The 17,041-nt window shown below is 42.9% G+C and overlaps 1 protein-coding gene across 3 annotated transcripts; it reads right to left on the reverse strand.

The window, feature by feature from the left end:
- Window positions 1–2,036: 2,036 nt before the first annotated feature.
- Window positions 2,037–15,218, reverse strand: LOC307089451 (protein NLRC3-like). Of its 3 annotated transcripts, XM_079755745.1 has the most exons (12): window positions 15,058–15,218; window positions 14,264–14,340; window positions 14,081–14,177; window positions 10,802–10,918; window positions 9,512–9,628; window positions 9,261–9,330; window positions 8,945–9,173; window positions 5,896–7,660; window positions 5,579–5,752; window positions 4,220–4,393; window positions 3,904–3,950; window positions 2,037–3,774 (listed from the first exon to the last, which is right to left on the reverse strand). In XM_079755745.1, exons 3-12 carry the CDS (start codon window positions 14,161–14,163, stop codon window positions 3,227–3,229), a joined length of 3,324 nt encoding a protein of 1,107 aa, XP_079611871.1. In that variant the 5' UTR covers window positions 14,164–14,177; window positions 14,264–14,340; window positions 15,058–15,218; the 3' UTR covers window positions 2,037–3,226. The 3 variants fall into 3 exon arrangements, with proteins under 3 accessions (XP_079611871.1, XP_079611872.1, XP_079611870.1); XM_079755746.1 differs by lacking the exon at window positions 14,264–14,340 and having other exon boundaries at window positions 10,802–10,915; XM_079755744.1 differs by lacking the exon at window positions 14,264–14,340.
- Window positions 15,219–17,041: the final 1,823 nt, after the last annotated feature.

The raw sequence follows: 17,041 nt of genomic DNA on the forward strand, positions 1-17,041 counted from the left end.
AGCTATATGCCACTGCCACCAGACTTTGGCGACCGTCCTAAGACGCTTCCAGCCTCTGCCCCCTGTAATATCCTACAGATAGATGGGTTACTGTGATTGGTCAGATGACACCTCATTTGCATATGTGAAGGGTGAGGCGCGAGATGTATCGTTTGTGTGTCACAAGGAAATGGACGCTCGAATAAAGTACCCGTCATGTTAAATCGGTCCCGTCATTTAACAGCTACAACATAAGAATATTACACCCCCCATTGTGGTGAGTTGTGTCCTGTGTGTTCTCGGTGTTCCTCGCCTTTTTGGAGCTTCTAAATTGTCCTTTACCTGAACTGTCTGCTATTGGGTCCTACCTGCCTGCCTGTCACCCGCTAACTCTAACACATGTACTGGGAACTGTTTCAACCCAGGGGTGTCTTTAACAGCCCTGGGTAAGACATTAAACAGTCCTAAAACTAGACCCACAACATCGTCAATTTGGGAGGACATCAGAGGTTTGTTCAGAATCGGCGAACGTTCGCAGCGAGCGCGTTGACTTTAAGCAATACAATTTGAAAGATTTTTAGACAACGTTCTAAATGTTCGTTTTAAACTGTAAACAAACTGTAAACAAACAAATGGAGACAAGAATGGCCATTGTATTAGCTGCAGCCTCCAGTTTACAGAAGAAGGTCTAGAAGTTGTCGATCTCATAGAATGTATACTGCAGACAAGGAATTCGGACGATTCAAGAATAGAGGGCTACCTCACCGAAGTTGTGCTCACTTACTGCGATGTCACGTTCAGCCATAGCTTTTTACCTCAAGAACATGACACACTACAAGTAATGCTACTACACCACCATTTACAGAGCATTTTACGGGGCTAAATACATGGGCGCGGGGCGTAGGCTATGTCCAAAGCATCAGTGAACAATCACGCTTACGTTAGACGAATAGCACAGGTTGTTGTATAGCAAAGTTATGCCTCCCTTTCATCCGCCATGGGTAACCAGGGTTGCTGAACACTATCTACACTCAAGCCTACTAGCTATCTATTCCCCAGAGATAACCGACTCTTAACTGCCGTACAGCACGCCAAATGTGCACATCTCTGCTAAACGACCCTGTTGTGACTCCCACAAGCAGCCCCTAGACGAGTGGCCTCGCCACTGCAAGACGCGCTCATTTGCATAAATTTAACTGAAGCCACTTTGTACACGCCGCGATCACCCGCCCGCACGCGAGCCTTACAATAGCGCCCCCTGCATTCGCAGCAGAGAGGAATGTTCACATAGTGTAGAATGGCAAAAATATTTTGACATTGACAGCTCAAAAAATGTATGGAATCTTAAAATCAGAATCCCGAGTTTAAAATCAGAATTCTGAGATTCCATAGCAACCACCATAGCAACCTTGACAGTCACAAAAGAGGAAAGGCCAAAAAAACGTAGGCATACCACATGTTTAGAGCCGTTATTGTAAAACTACTGCGTTTTCCGCTGTGGACCAACGTACTGCGTTCTAGTGTGAGACTGGGTTTAAGGGACGTGGATAGTTTCAGTTTTTGAGAAGGTCTGCTGCAAATTGGCACATTGGCAACATGTGAACCATCACAGATACAACATATATGCTGCAGCTTTGGTCTATAAATATTTAAAGATGTCTTGGGCCTCTGAAGTCTCTGAGTTGTGTGTGGACACAGCCCTCCTTCATATGGATCCCTGTGTTGCTATTAATATATTAGTACACGTACAAAGAACCTCTTTCAGGACATGTGGACACAGAGCTGTGTCCAACAGGAGCGAGTTTCAGGTCCAGTGTCCAGCGTCACGGTCTCAAAGGGATGTTCCTGTTCTGATGCTTTCTCTTCCTTATTCAACCTGTCATCTGAAGAACATTAGGAGACCAACCACTGGGACATCAGTTAATCCAGAATTTGGAAGGATTTATGACTTTTATTTATGCGCACATTCTATTAAATAATTTTGTATTTGTATTTACGAAGTATTTTGGTTCAGGACAAAATGCAGATACTCAGAGCAAGATTAACACCAAACTTTATTAACGTAACAATGTATACAACATTAACCCCATTCCAGTTCCAATGGATCTAAAACAGTGGAGGTCACACATTTGACCAGGGGGCCACATTAGCAGAAACTCAATCCTGACACAATGTGTTGTTTTGTTTCACAGCTGTAATGTCATCATTTTGATGTTTAATCACGGTGTGACGGTAGAGTTGAGTACTGGGAACTTAAACAGTTGTTTCCAGTTCACCTCTATAATCTTTCTGTCTGTAAATCATTACTTGTAAATCAATTACCGATGTTAATGTGCATGCCTTCAGTCAGGGAGTATACCAACATGGTACACAAGAGCATTAACAGAAAACATGATAATGAATGCACTTTTGTTTTAAGAATTTGAAAAGTGTTTTTGATATGGAGTTTGTTCGATCCGTCCCGGCCAATGTAAATGTTTACATTTATAAATTTAACTTTTTGGTTTACAACAACAGATTTTGGGTTTCCAAATATGCAGACAACTTTTTTATTTAAGACACACACGCAAACACACACAAATTAGTGCTTTCACTTGAACACATTTCTTACTTAACCCATTTGTTAGGGGAATTTATTCTTGGTTTTATTTTATTGAAAATTACCTCCCCCTGCTGGCAGTTTTATGTTGGCTTGAGAGGCCTCCTGGAACTCAATATAGGTAACCAGGATGTGAGGCCTGAGAGGGGACCGCATTAGGAAATCGCCAGCCAGTCGGGAGCAATATAGTTTTTGGACCACGAATACGAACACGAACAGCCTATACAAATTATATATAAAGATACACATTTGAATATAACCTTTTTTTTTGCATTTACACTAAAACACGCATGGACCTTCGGATAATATATTTTGTTATAATTAGAAGGACAAAAGATCCTATTCTCGTTCAGTAATCAGATTTAGTCTGATTGAACTTGATCGTGCGTCTGAAATACCCCCTCGCCTGGGCTCGCACGGCGTCTTAAAAGAAGGGAAGACAAGCTGCCGAAACACCATTTTATTTTTCACATAACAAGCTCGAACGGAGCCTAGCGTCCCTCGGGGACGAGTGTCAGAGCTCGACCCAGAGCCACTCAACCTAGAGCCGCGTCACGACGGGCGCTGGGACACTCCGAAAATCAAGGAGACCCATGGTATGCTTGTGAGTGAATGTGTGTCAGTATTTGTGTGAATGGGTAAGTGTGTCTAAAGCTGACATAGGGTCACTGAGGAACCCAACCAACCAAACCCAAAGCCAGGGTAGAGGTCCTGGGGGAATGTCGACTGGAAGGTGTGGATGTGTGTCAGTGTGTCTGAGGACCCTCCTACATCTGGGGACACTCTGTAGAAGGACAGAGTGCCGGCAGGCTGGTCAAAATACACACCCACTCTGTAAGAGCCAGAGGGGGGGAGATGTTTGACTGTATTCATACCGTTATGCTTGGCAGAGTAACGATCACCATTACAATCAAGACTCCATCCCTTTTTGTAGTCGCAAATCCTGCTGGCCTCCCTTCCTTCCACTGTGATTCCTCTGGATGCTACTGCAATAGTAACACCTCCTTCCCTGTCCACCTCCCAGTAACAGCGGCCAGTCAGGCCCTCTCTACACAACACCTGGCGATTGCGGTCAAATCTCTCCGGGTGATCAGGATACGACTGCTCCTCTCCAACCAGCATCACCTTTCTGTTTTCATCAGACAGAGCGAGATATCTGTGGGCTGTGTTTGGGTCCAGTGTGAATGTAGAGGCATCTGATGGGTAAAAAGAGATGTAGTGACCGAACTGAAAGTATTTTGAAATTATTCTACAAACAGAAACAGAAATAATATTGTTGAATAGTTAGTGTACGTGTTCAAGAATTATACTAAACGGACACTTACACTTCTTTAGAGATGGTTTCAGCCTCCAAACTCCACCGTGCTCCCCACTGGTGGGTAAACAGAGTGAAGAGGACAAACTGAGTATGGAGGTTTCTGGGGTTTCAGCCACACATGTATTACTGCTATTACTTTTAACATGCATAATGCACATAAACAATCCACCAGTTCAGATAATGATAACAGTTTTACACACATCAGTTATTGCATCTTTTGATAAGATAACTATATTATCTAATGACATAATAGTGAACATGGGTGTAGACTCTAATCCTAGCAGGAGACATGGGCAGTGAGTGGTGAGCTGTCCTCTTCATACCTCAGAGTGTCCAGTCTCCAGCGTGGATCCTCCAGTCCAGCAGAGAGCAGCGTGAATCCTGAGTCTCCTGGGTGATTGTAGCTCAGGTCCAGCTCTCTCAGATGGGAGGGGTTAGAGCTCAGAGCTAAGGCAAGAGAATCACAGCCTTCCTGTGTGACCAAGCAGCCAGACAATCTACACACACACACACACACACACACACACACACACACACACACACACACACACACACACACAAACACCTTAATATGAAATTGATGTGTTAAATGTAAAACCGTGGATTGTGTCGATCCAGTTAAACTTCCTCTTCAGAAATTCCTTTTGAAGAATAAGCTGTGTTTAGTTGAATTAAGAGGATAATTACGCATGACCAAAACCAAAACCCATGACTAGCTCGCTAGCGTTAGCTTTGGCTTTAAGCAGTTGCCCACTAGCTAGACTCTTGGTCAATGTACTCATGTTTCTGGAGGCGGGAATCTGTAAGTATGTAAAAACGACTGGAAAAAAAAAGCTTCATCCAACCGTGCTTATTACTTTCTCTTAGCAAGAATTTTGAAACAGGAAACATCTTTCAGTATAGGTTTGCCGTCTCCTCCCAGAAGTTATTTTATAACATAGTTGGACTGCTGGATCCGAGATAACCTACAAGCCAGCTGGCATTAGTCTGCAATAATTCTTGCCTTTGCTTAATTTAATTGAGTAATTCATTTTCAATTAATTGATCTCACAAAATTTGGGGGAAATGTTATTGACAAGAGTTGGATGCCAAGAGTTAGGCATTAAACCAGATGAGAAATCATTTGTAAAATATAGATAGATAACGTAACCTGCTGCTGAGACAAACAATAGCTTATGCTTGCCTTGCTAACCTCATTGACTGAGTAAACAGCAAATGGCAGATTGCTTTATATGTTTTGAAATACAAATTAAAAGTATGTAAATTAAATACATTTGCTCACTTGAATGTAATTTATTTGAATGCATAAGTAAGTAAGGTTGTATTAAATTTTTTTTCTGAATACATCTAAATGCCTGCACACAGACTGCACACAGGCAGCTGGCTAGAGGCAGCATGGGGGTAGGTAGACAGACGGTAGGCCATTCAATCGTTTTATTCAGTGTGAATGAAATGATTGGATGGGATGTTAAGAGTCGGGATGTAAAGATAATTGTATTATTAGGTTTAACATGAAATGCTAAATGAAGGTCAAACTATTTCTGACATTCATTTAGCATTTTATACAATATACAATTATCTTCAGAGATAACTGACTCCATTTAAGAATGCTATTCTGGTGTATAACACCAGATTAGCATTGAGCATTGAGATGAGCATTGAAAAAAAACAGCAAAACTGACCTTAGAGTTTCCAGTGTACAGTGTGGACTCCCCAGTCCAGCAGAGAGCAGCTTCACTCCTGAATCCTGCAGATCATTGGTACTCAGGTCCAGCTCTCTCAGACTGGAGGAGTTGGAGCTGAGAATTGAAGCCAGAGCTTCACAGCATCTCTCTGACAGATTACAGCCATTCAGCCTTTAAACATTGTTGAAAACATGTTATTTTTCACGTCAACATGAGGTTTGTTGATTGTATGTGAATGTAGATCCTTCTCTATATACTTTGCCAGAAACCTTACACATTAACATTTACATTTGTGGCATGTGTTGTGCACCTACAGAACGGTTTTGGAGGCTTTGATCACTGGCAGCAGCCTCAGAAGACCCTCCTCTGAAGCAGAGTAGTTCTTCAGGTCAAACACGTCCACTTCTGATGACAGTAGGATGAAGACCAGAGCTGACCACTGAGAAGGCGAGAGAGATTCGGTGGAAAGACTTCCTGATGTCAGGTACTGCTGGATCTCCTCCACTAGAGAATGGTCGTCCAGCTCGTTCAGACAGTGGAACAGATTGATGCTTCTCTCTGGAGAGAGATCTTCACTTATCTTTTCCTTGATGTAACTGACGATTCCCTGATTGGTCTGTGGGCTGCTTCCTGTCAGTCCAAGCAGGCCATTTACGAGAATCTGATTGGTCTCCAGAGAGAGCCCCAGGAGGAAGCGGAGGAACAAGTCTAGGTGTCCGTTCTCACTCAGTAAGGCCTTGTCCACAGCACTCTGGTAGAGGAGCTGGACACCATACCCTTTATACCGTGGCTGTTTATCAGAGAGCAGATTTACACCATTGGAGATAAAGGACAGAAATACGTAAAGGGCAGCCAGAAACTCCTGGATGCTCAGATGGACAAAGCAGAACACCTTTTCCTGGTATAGCACACTCTCCTCTGTAAAGATCTGGGTGAACAATCCTGAGTACACTGAGGCTGCTTGGATATCCATTTCACACTCTGCCAGGTCTTCCTCATAGAAGATCAGGTTGCCTTTCTTCAGCTGGTAAAAAGCCAGTTTTCCCAGAACAACAAGGATCTCTCTACTCTCTGAACTCAAATGCAGATCTGTTTCAGCTCTCCTATGATACTTCCTGTCCCCTTTTATGGACTGAACCCTCAGGAAGTGGATGAACATCTGAGTCAGGGTATTGGGTATCTCCTCTCCTCTCTGGGAGTCCTCCACAACTGTAGCAGTGATCCAACAGAAGAGTGGGATGTGACACATGATATGGAGGCTTCGTGATTTCTTGACATGGGAGATGATTGTGCTGGCCTGAGTCTCGTCTCTGAATCTCTTCCTGAAGTACTCCTCCTTCTGTGGGTCGGTGAATCCTCTCACCTCTGTCACCATGTCAACACACTCAGCAGGGATCTGATTGGCTGCCGCCGGGCGTGTGGTTATCCAGATACGAGCAGAGGGAAGCAGGTCGCCCCTGATGAGGTTTGTCAGCAGCACATCCACTGAGGTCGACTTTGTGACATCAGTACAGATCTGGTTGTTCTGGAAGTCCAGAGGTAGTCGACACTCATCCAGACCATCAAAGATGAAGACAACTTGGAGCCGGTCGTATCTGCAGATTCCTGCGTCTTTGGTTTCAATAAAGAAGTGATGAAGAAGTTCAACCATGCTAAACTTTTTTTCTTTCAGTAAATTCAGCTCTCTAAAAGTAAAGGGAAATGTGAAGTTTATTTCTTGGTTGGCTTTGCCTTCAGCCCAGTCCAGAGTGAACTTTTGTGTTAAGAGGGTTTTACCAATGCCTGCCACTCCAGTTGTCATTATTGTTCTCATTGGTTGATATTGTCCTGGTAAGGTTTTAAAGAGGTCTTCACATTTGATTGGTGTATTCCCCTTGGCAGGTTTCCTAGAAGCTGTTTCAATCAGTCTGACCTCATGTTCTTTGTTGACTCCAGTGCCTCCCTCAGTGATGTAGAGCTCTGTGTAGATCTCATTCAGAGGTGTTGACTCTCCTGCTTCAACTATTCCCTCAAACACACGCTGGGCCTTCTTCTTCAAATGCGACTTCATTTTATGTTGACACTCAACAACTAATTGTCCTGCATGAAGACACAACAGAAGACATCAGGCAGTGGATGTTAACGTCAGTAGGTAGAGAAGGTCAATAGTTCAAGTTGAATGTGTTCCAACTACATGACATGTACTTAGGCTCATGAGGATGTTACAGCAGTGAAATAAGAGACTAGAGCCCTATCTTTCAACCAGCGCAATTGACTTTCTACGCATGTATCGTTGCAAGTTTGCACTCGGCGTAAAGCTGATTTTCCCCCACAGCAAACTTGCTCCACCACACTTGCACCCTGAGAGGCGTGTCAGCGAAAAGCAGAGGCGTGGTCCGGCGCAAATGATACACGCTGCTATTGTAGTGATTGTAAAAGCAATTGCGCCACTGACCAAATACTTGGTCTAAGTGCACTGGTGGATAGCGCAGTTGGTGTTGCTATTTTGACGTACCATGGCAAGTCGGAACTGCAACATAAGCTTATACACACATAGGCTATAAACAGCTCAAATATGCAAACGATTAGCCAAATTGAAATATTATGATGATGAATAAACACTGTAGAAATATGCCATGCGTTAAAATAATAATGATAACTATAATAAACTCAAGCAAAGTATATCCCAGCCTTCCAAAACAAAATCTTGTTTTAGGGTAAATGATAACGTTGGTTAAATTATTTGGGAAAGAACCGCTGATACAGCGGTAAGAAGTTCTACTTTTAAAACAATGCATCTGCAAACACCGTACAGCAAACACATATTTTCTTGACACAGGCATTGTGGAAAAGCCCATAACTTTTAGGAGTGATGAGTATTTGATCGTGAGTAAAAACATAGTTTTACCGCGAGTGAGTGTTTAAAAGAATGAATGAATGCGGTTGATGTTTGGCGCACAGTTCAACTATATGTGTGCACCCATCTGTTTAAAAGCATGCAAACAAAACACATAACGCATAATACAGTCCATGGCAATGTATATTAACGGGGGGACACATGCATATTATGAACACAAGTCGATAATGCTTTGTTTGTTAATGTATTGCCGCATATCATTAAGTAGACCCACAGTTGCGGCCACAGGACCACATATCATATATGTGTTACGTTCTCTTTGCCAAAATTAACATGATGACTCAGTGTTTCGGAAGTTGTAGAACAAAACGCTATTGAACAAAATGATATGCGTCATTTACCCACCGCTATAATAGCAATTGGCCAGAGATCCGCCCACAAAGCTACTTGCGTTTTGCATTTCATACTTGCGTTTCAGGCCGTTACAATAGGGCCCCTGATGTGTTTTATAAAAAAGAGTCCCGTACCGCTCTGCAGTATGTTGGCCAGCTGTTCCAGCTTCAACTGCTTCAGGCAGAGCAGCGTGATGTCTAAAACGCCCTCTAGGGCATGCTTCCTCTGCTCCTCATCCTCATCATCCACCACTTCATCCTTCTCCCTCAGGCTTTCTGAGCAGTGTGGGTAATCAGGGAAGTGAACCCTCCACAGCTTCTTCAGCTCCTTGTCTAGAAACTTGTGCGCATTCTCCTTAACCCTCTGGAACAGACCAAACATCAATGAGAACTTTAGCCTGAACTGAGGACATTAGAGCCATCGGTTCTAGATGCACGTCTATTTACACACCGTGAACTGCTCTGTTGGAGGCTGCTGTAAAGGCAGATCACTGGTAACCTTTGACCTCACCTCTTGTCGACTGTGGAGAAAACACACACAGCCACACACCAATTGAATATCACTGTAAATACTGCTTTGATTATTGGATGATGTTTAGAGATGACGCACAGAATTTGAAACTCCAGAAATAGTTTGAAGCTCAAGAAATAAAATCACGTCATAATAAATGGTGTGATTCATTGTCTGTAGGAAGCTCCTACTTTTCCTCTCCAGTGGGGCGTCCTTCTTTAAATTGAGGAGGATGCTCCATAGACCAGTCACTCTTCACGGAGGCACAGCAGGGCAAAGGGCAGTCTGCTCTCTCCTGTTGGACTCTTCTAGAAATACAAGAAGCAAGATTTATGCATGTTTGACTGTTGCAAATCTGCACCATGGTTTTGCTGCATGACCTTGCTGAATACACACAAGCATCTTAACCTGCTACCTGTATGCTAGATCCTTTACCTGACGAGATCCCTTAGGATCTTTCTCTCTTTTGGATCTCTTATGCTTAAAATTATCAATTCTTCCTGGTGTGTACTGGAACCACTCCATCTGATTTTAAGGCATTGATTAAAACTCCTGGTGTAGTCCCTTGAATATACCACAAATCAACACGTTCCGCTTGACGATGTTATTAAGAACTATGGAGTTTGTTTTAACTGTTGTGCTGATGACAATCTAGCTTGTCTGCAACGTATACCGGTGTCGTGTCACTGTAGCTACCCCCGATAAGAATTGTATCCCAGGCCGTGGTAGCGCGCATGCATCCAGTGCAGGCGGAAGTACACACTACGCTTAGATTTCACCCCGTTCACCCAAGGTTGACTTATAAGTATATGTTTTTCTAAATGTTGGTCATCAATGAGGTTGTAAAGTATTAGCTTCTGTCAAAATAAATGTTTTTTTCTTCCTACGCGTTTACGTTCTTTATTCATTCCTTGTGCTGCGGCAGAACTGACTGCTGTCTTCTGAAAGCCAGCTGATGGTATTTTATTTCTGTAGGCTAATCCACATTTCAGTTGCAAAATCTGCGGATGTCGTTGCAAATTATTCGGAATAAACAATAATAATAACATTGATTGTGGTAGGCCTAATTATGTAGGTTTATCGCAATTATAGTGCAATTATAGTATAGTTCATTACCCTACACAAATAAACACGAAAAATAGCCGTAATATGTATCCCTTCTCTTTAATGCACTGAATGAAGAATATACATGTTTCTTCTTTCCTAGCCAAAGTTATAGGGGGGGACACATATTTTGTCAGACTGTACTTTCAACCTGCCAAAATATGTATCACTTACTTAACATGAACACTGTCAGTCCTACCATCAAGTGCTTTATTTTACAAATACTTTAGATCATTCCTAATAACTAGAGAGAATATCAACATGTTTCTTCTCTCCTAGCCAAAGTTATAGGGGGACACGTACTTTGAAAGGTTGAATGTACAGTCTGACAAAATATGTGCCCCCCTATATCTTCATTGTCTGTATGAAGCTCCTACTTTTCCTCTCCAGTGGGGCGTCCTTCTTTAAATTGAGGAGGATGCTCCATAGACCAGTCCCTCTTCACGGAGGCACAGCTGGGCACAGAGCAGTCTGCTCCCTCCTGTTGGACTCTGCTAGAAATACAAGAAGGAAGATTTATGCACACTTGACTGTTGCAAATCTGCACCGTGGTTTTGCTGCATGACCTTGCTGAGCTTAATATGCAAAGCTTGACAATGATATTTAAGGTCCCATGGCATGCTACTTTATGGATGCTTTTATATAGGTGTTAGTGGGCCCCTAACACAGTATTTGAAGACGTTCAAGAAATTCAGCCTTGGTGCAGAATTACAGCCACTACGAGCCAGTCCCACAATGAGCTTTTCACAAACGTGCCGTTTCTTAGAGGCGGGTCGAGGTGGAGGTTGGGGGTGTGGCCCTGAGCAGCTTGCGGCCACGGTACCATGCACTAGTGTTTACAGTGGGTGTATCACAATGGCTTGGATTCATAATATCATCCGGAGGCACACAAAGCTTTTGGCCGTGTTATGTAAATATTCTAGAACACTCCGGGTGCTCCGGCGGAAGTCCTGGAGCTCTATACTTACTGCTATAATAGCAGGCCTGTCGCCCCAGTTACTCAAGTTACTCATGTGCGCCTGTGCCAAGCAGCCTGAAGCTCACACACACAGCATGCGCGAACGCATATATACACCGCAAGCACACACATACACACCGCATACACACACCGCACACCACAGCACATTCGCAAAAACATACATGGGAACGCGCACACACACAAACACACAAAGGCAGCTGTTAAGGAACAGGACGAGGGGACCCAAACGCGTGACACAGGGAGGCAGAGACGGAGTGGAAGGAAGTGGGATTTATTGGGACAAGGGGTAAACAACAAGCCGGGGCTAGGCAAGAGGTAGTCAGGCAGGTGAGTGTTCGGTAACAGGCAGGCAGTCAGGCATGCAAGGGCTCGGCGACAGACTGCGGTCAAGTCAGCCGTCATTCGTTAATCCGCGGTTAAGCCAGCTGTCACACAAAATCTTCATGCGCCTCTACTTTAAACAGCCTTTGTGTGGCATCTCGCAACGTTTTCAAAATAAAAGCCTTCACCTATGGTTGTGTGTTTGTGTGGATCGCTGCGAACGCTACCAGATCGGCGTGAAAACGTCCACAACAAACAAGGGTTTTCAAAGGACCAAGCATGCACGTGAGGATTTCAAAGGACATTTTCTCCGAAGCTATCCAGTGAAATCACGTGGTTCCTTGCATACAAGTAGTCGGGACAACAGTATAGTCATATCATTCAGTCCCGGAACTTATGTATATTTTAGTCTACAGCTCACTTCGAATTGCAAACATAATGCAATTTGCAAAGGCCAAAATATGCATATGTGAGGTTTTCAAAGGAAATTTTCTCAAAATCTGTACAGTAAGATCACATGGTTCCCTCTGTACAAGTAGTCAGTACAACGGATAATATGGCTATATTAGTCATTGATTGTAAACACCATGTTTAGTTGCAAAATTTGGCACAGACACTGGATTATCTGTTTATGGTGGTTTCATGCGATCAGAATCAACTTTGTGTACAAAAATCACAAAGGTAAATTTTTATTTTTGGTTGTTAAGAAAAGGGGACGTTTCTTCTTAAGTCGTTATTTGCAAGTTTTAGTCACAGAATGATACGGTTTGGACTGTTAGAATAAGTGGAGGCTCAGCTTTCATATAATCTATAGTTTGTGAGGGTCCAATTTCGTGAAAAAGATCGCTATTGCTGTGCTTGTGCACAGTTATGAAACCCAAAATCGTGTTCTTGCATATGACTTTCCTTGGTAATTTGCCTCAATCCAAAGTACTTCCAAACCGCACTCTTCCATCACTACTCCATTTTCCTTCTACCTAAACCGTTCGCGGAGGCGCTGCACTTGAGATGCTAGCTGTGTTGGCTAACCTTTAGCTAACACCGTCGAATCACTGCCAGAGACCGCACTGCGAGTGAGTGACAGGAGGCGGGGCTATATTCGCGCTGAAGCGATGCGTGTCTGTTAACTCGCTGTCCGAGAGAAGAGAAGACAGCGCACTGATCAATTGCAAATACTTATATTTTGTGTGATTTTGCAGAACAAAAGGCTGTTCTGACGTTTCTAAAAACACCTGAATAAATAGCCTTTATATTAACATCCACCCAAAATCCACTTGCCCATTCGGGCAATCATAAAAAATCTATCTCAACTTGCCCAAATATTACTTATAGTTGCCCCGGGCAAGCGGGCAGCCGTTAATGTCGAGGCCTGATATTTATTTCTTTATGGCATGGAGAAAAAATGGAAGACACATTCATAAATTTAGAACTACATGTCTATTTATTTGTTTATGTATAGACTTGATTGCTGTCCTACATAATTTTAAAAAATAGCGAAGCTTTTGTCAACATTCCCCTCATTTCAAATGAGAGATTTCAAATTCGCTGGTGCACTGAAAATTGTTGGGAAAAAAAACGCATGGCAGCCCCGTTGGTAGACCCGTGGCTAGAAGACAGGTACGCCGTGGGTCGCTCCACGCGCGTGTTAATACAATTCCCCTCCTTTTGCTTCATAGTTACCATACTGAAATACTTTAACAACAGAAAGGACTGTTGGCCGTATCATTTTGATCTGGTGCATCAATTTTTTATTAGAACATAAAGATCTATTTCCCCACCAAAAAGCGGTTTCTTAGCAAGAATGAGAGCCAGTTAAATTTCTTCCAATAGGAGACCGTTTTATGGGCTTAGTCCTGCACCTACGACCCGCTGTTACCCTGCGCCCTCTCAGTGGGCGCTAACGTCTCTCTGCTGTGGCAAATGGTTTTGACAGCTAAAAGAGGGCCAAGAGTTCGTCTTCTGATCTGCCACATTGATTAAATCAGTTTTTAATGCATCTTTTGAAGTCAACTGATTGACATTCTTTGATGAGATTGATATTCTATATGAACAATAACACAGGTCTATGTAGAAATGCAGTAACTGACTGCCCAGTTTCAATAATCAACCCCTGGTAAGAAGACAGTTTGATTAACCCTATCTGAGGGTCAAGCAGTGTTGTACAATGTTTGGCCTGTGAAGCCTTTGGAGAGTTTATCTTTGAATAAAGAACTTGAACTCCAAATTGAATATAACTTTCTCAGAATATGTTTTACCTTACACAACACACACAGATCATTTATGAATACTCATGCTGATGTCATATCACTGCTGAGCTCTGAGATGGACAACAATCACAGACAGATTCTCTTCTTACCTCTTCGCTTTGCTCTGGCAGCCATGTTCCTCAGACAGAGGGGTTTCAGATGCAAGACCCACCTCCTCTCTCTCCTCATTCATAGTAGATTGGAGACCTGGACACAAACACAAATAATGATTCTAGGGAACTTCAGCATTTGAGTATGTTGTAATATTCTCATGCTTGTTTGTACTAGTTCACCGATGATGACCACGGATCAGCTTGCGTGTTGCTGACGGATGTCACAATCTCTGTGTTCGTCAATCTACCTATCAAGTCTTAAAAACAAAATGGCGTTGACGGGTGATCTACTGATGGTATTGTGTGTATAAAATGTAATTTTTAATAAATAATCTGTACACTTACAGAGTTCTCAATGCCTCGTTTTATATGTTAAGACCCTTATTATACTACCATAGAAGTGTCTGGCTACTTTTAGCCTTTTAAGTGGTTTAAAATAGCGATTTAGTTTTTACCATAACCAGTGCCCCCATCGTTCTAAGTTTATAGCGTTTTGATAGAATCAGCTATAAACAGCCAACTGAAGAAAGCGTCTATATACGGTTTTTATGCTCCAAAACGAACGTTTCAACTCGTTATCATACAAAACATATCCCAAATTCATTTTACACCGGAATTACTCTTTAACAGTCACTCGTTGAACCGATACACTGGGGATACAATTATTATAACCTAACCGGGGTAACCTAACCGCATTGGCTAGATAGCCATCATGCATCCTCCCTGCAGCCTACCATGGATGAACATGCAGCTGGTTACAGTACACTAGAAGTGAATAGCATATATCATACAAACACTACCACAATGCATACGCATATATATATCTTACAAGGAGTTTGCTTGCCGTGGAAGACAGCAGTAACTAATGGCGCGTTTCCTTTGGGGGGTGCTGGTCGGTTAAGTTCGCTTAAACGTCGCTGCTCAAATAAGTGCAGTAACGTGGGTTGACCAGTGGCTGGCTAAGTTGTACATACTGTGTGGGAGAAAGACTTCAGATGGGCCAGATGCCGTCAGATCTTCAGCACGCACTGTTAAGTTCACTTGTTATGTCACTTGGTCACTTGCTATAAGAAATAAAGTTTTAACCATAAGGAATAAAGTCTTAACTCGATGAGCCAAACAAGTAGAGAACGGAAGGAGGTGTTTTTTTATTTATTTTCTAGCTCTAAGTTACCCCTCCTCCGGTGGACAGTGTTGCCAGATTGGGCCAGCTGAATCGCGCTGCAGCCGTCTCTCCAGCAGGTGTCACTGTGGAGCAGCAACTTGACGCAATCGAGCGTGTCTTCAAAGAGCACATCACCACTAGGAATGCTTAGAGATAAATTTGAACCTATTTGAATTTATTAGTAGAAACTTACAATATACAATTCAGATATCTTAGATCAACTACATTTTGTACAACATTTGTTTCATGTGCCAATGCAATTATTATACAGTTTATTAGATACTTCTTCATTGGGGTCCAGATGTTATGGAAATGTGTACATGGCATAGCAAGCTGAAGATGCAATAACTTCCTATTGGTCGATGGTTGTAATTTTAGTGAAGTATAAAGGCTACCATGATGACATTGCTACAAAATGGGGAGATTGTTGCGCACGAAGGCCGATATGATCTGCCGTTTTTATTCTGCATGTTTGGGAGACATGGCCCTGCGGTGGCCCTTCTCATAGCCCTGCTTCTGTTCATGATGGGATTATTCAGCGTTTCCCAGAAGATTCTGGCCCTCATCAGATACTGATGAGGGCATCGTAAAGAGGTGGAAAAGTGTATCGTAAAGAGGTGGAAAAGGATGCAATCGTGGAGAAAACAGGTACAGAGTAAACGCCGTAACGTTAATTAATTCATCATTAATGTCCCTCTCATGCACGAATTTCTAACATCCTTATGGAATGCGAGTCCCTGTGTGGTAAAGAAGCACCAGAGGACAAGCCTGTTATAATAAAGATGTTGGTTAAGAAAGAAAAAAGGATTAAGTTACTAACGAAATGTCATGTGCTTTAGAATTACCCAAGAGGGCCACGAAGGTCCCACGGGTGTTTTACCCTGTTTGGGACACTGGGCCGGAGAAGAGAGCTGGTTACAGTACACTAGAAGTGAATAGCATATATCATACAAACACCAACATACAAGGAGTTTACTTGCCGTGGAAGACAGCAGTAACTAATGGCGCGTTTCCTTTGGGGGGTGCTGGTCGGTTCAGTTCGCTAAAACTTCACTGCTCAAATAAGTGCAGTAACGTGGGTTGACCACTGGCTGGCTAAGTTGTACATACTGTGTGGGAGAAAGACTTCAGATGGGCCAGATGTCGTCAGATCTTCAGCAAGTACTGTTAAGTTCACTTGTTATGTCACTTGGTCACTTGCTATGAGAAATAAAGTTTTAACCATAAGGAATAAAGTCTTAACTCGATGAGCCAAACAAGTAGAGAACGGGAGGAGGTGATTTTTTTTATTTTCTAGCTCTAAGTTACCCCTCCTCCGGTGGACAGTGTTGCCAGATTGGGCCAGCTGAATAGCGCTGCAGCCGTCTCTCCAGCAGGTGTAACTGTGGAGCAGCAACTTGACGCAATCGAGCGTGTCTTCAAAGAGCACATCACCACTAGGAATGCTTAGAGATAAGTTTGAACCTATTTGAATTTATTAGTAGAAACTTACAATATACAATTCAAATATCTTAGATCAACTACATTTTGTACAACATTTGTTTCATGTGCCAATGCAATTATTATACAGTTTATTAGATACTTCTTCATTGGGGTCCAGATGTTATGGAAATGTGTACATGGCATAGCAAGCTGAAGATGCAAAAACTTCCTATTGGTCGATGGTTGTAACTCTAGTGTGGGGGGGGGGGGGGGGGGGGGTAATCCTGCACCTGTCTCTGGCCACCGCCACAGTCGAGCTACACAAACATGCAAATACACACATGCACGTACACGCACACACGAGAGAGAGA

This window comes from Pollachius pollachius (assembly GCF_949987615.1).
Source record: "Pollachius pollachius genome assembly, chromosome: 18".
Taxonomy (NCBI): Eukaryota; Metazoa; Chordata; class Actinopteri; order Gadiformes; family Gadidae; genus Pollachius; species Pollachius pollachius.

Coding starts and splice junctions, on each gene's coding strand:
- LOC307089451 (XM_079755744.1), bottom strand. CDS start 14,163: ATGAATGAGGAGAGAGAGGAGGTGGGTCTTGCATCTGAAACCCCTCTG. Junction 9,629..10,801: donor CGCCCCACTGGAGAGGAAAA/GTAGGAGCTTCA, acceptor TTGTATTTCTAG/AAGAGTCCAACAGGAGAGAG. Junction 4,394..5,578: donor TGTACACTGGAAACTCTAAG/GTCAGTTTTGCT, acceptor GTGTGTGTGTAG/ATTGTCTGGCTGCTTGGTCA.